General features: G+C 43.1%; 1 protein-coding gene across 1 annotated transcript in view; it reads right to left on the bottom strand.

The window, feature by feature from the left end:
- The window catches only part of ptenb (phosphatase and tensin homolog B), a 13006-nt gene that overhangs the window by 9815 nt on the left and 1600 nt on the right, over positions 1-1591 (bottom strand). The window contains exons 2-4 of the mRNA XM_014023310.1: positions 963-1047; positions 620-664; positions 451-494 (exon numbers count right to left, since the gene is read on the bottom strand). Of these exons, the coding sequence (XP_013878764.1) occupies positions 451-494; positions 620-664; positions 963-1047 (174 nt within the window). The remainder of the gene's footprint in view (positions 1-450; positions 495-619; positions 665-962; positions 1048-1591) is intronic.

The following is a 1591-nucleotide window of genomic DNA, read 5'->3' as shown; positions in this document are numbered from 1 at the left end:
TATGGGCCTCATTAGGGCAGAGGAAACTGGTATGGGCCTCGTTTGGGCAGAGGAACCTGGTACAGGCCTTGTTAGGGCAGAGGAACCTGGTACAGGCCAGGCCTCGTTAGGGCAGAGGAACCTGGTATGGGCCTCGTTAGGGCAGAGGAACCTGGTACAGGCCTTGTTAGGGCAGCGGAACCCGGTATGGGCCTCATTAGGGCAGAGGAAACTGGTATGGGCCTCGTTTGGGCAGAGGAACCTGGTACAGGCCTTGTTAGGGCAGAGGAACCTGGTACAGTCTTAGTTCTGTCTGAAGAACCTGATACAGACCTTGTTTAAAATAAGCAACCTCAAAGGTTTAGCTCGGACTGAAAACCCTGGGACCAACCTGGGATTGGACTTGTTAGGACTAAGAGACCTGGAACACCAGGGTCCGAGAGAACTCTTTTTGTCTGAGATCAGACTCACCTCGACAGTTGAATTTTGAAGTATCATAATGTCGCTCCGCACACCTGAGGAGAGAACCACAGCTTTTCAGAACCATCAGAACCACGAGTCTGATCACATAAACTAAGACACTTTTCCTCTAAAAGGATCTGACTATGAAGAGAGGATGGAACCTAAGACCAGGACTCACAGGTTGTAGATCTTGTAGTGATTCTTGTGCTTCGAATCCAAAAATCTGAAACAAACAGATTTACAGATACAACGGATTATGGAGCGGTTCTATTAGAGAAGACCTTCTGAGTACAGTTTTAATGGTTCTGGATCAGTCAGCATTTCCTGTCTGAGTTCCAGAGTTCTAAGAAACACATTTTATTTAAAATGATCTAAATTTTTCTGAAGGAACAGGTTCCTATGACAATAATTTAAAAAGTCACCATAACCCATACCAAAGAAGCACAACAGAACAATGAGCTCAGACAAGATCCATGGTTCTAATGCTAACAAGCCACAAGATTCTGGTTCTGGAGACTCACCGAACCACGTCATCAATGTTGTTCCTGTAAACGCCCTCCAGACGCTCAGCAGGGAACCCCATGGCAATGATGTTTGGATAAATATCTATTCCACCAGTTCAGGACAGATATGAAGTTCTGTGCCATTAACATGTTCTAATGGGGTTCTGCGTGTCATTAACATGGTCTAACAAGGTTCTATACATCAGTAACATGTTCTAATGAGGTTCTGTGTGTCATTAACATGGTCTAACAAGGTTCTATACATCAGTAACATGTTCTAATGAGGTTCTATGTATCAGTAACATGTTCTAATGAGGTTCTGCGTGTCATGGTCTAACAAGGTTCTATGCATCAGTAGCATGTTCTAATGAGGTTCTGCGTGTTATTAACATGGTCTAATAAGGTTCTATACATCAGTAACATGTTCTAACGAGGTTCTGTGCATCAGTAACATGTTCTAATGAGGTTCTGTGCATCAGTAACATGTTCTAATGAGGTTCTGCGTGTCATTAACATGGTCTAATAAGGTTCTATACATCAGTAACATGTTCTAACAAGGTTCTATGCATCAGTAGCATGTTCTAATGAGGTTCTGCGTGTTATTAACATGGTCTAACGAGGTTCTATACATCAGTAACATGTTCTAA

The sequence above is a fragment of the Austrofundulus limnaeus genome, unplaced genomic scaffold (genome assembly GCF_001266775.1).
Source record: "Austrofundulus limnaeus strain Quisiro unplaced genomic scaffold, Austrofundulus_limnaeus-1.0 Scaffold364, whole genome shotgun sequence".
In the NCBI taxonomy this organism is placed as follows: Eukaryota; Metazoa; Chordata; class Actinopteri; order Cyprinodontiformes; family Rivulidae; genus Austrofundulus; species Austrofundulus limnaeus.
This window is presented reverse-complemented; position numbering and strand designations above follow the sequence as displayed.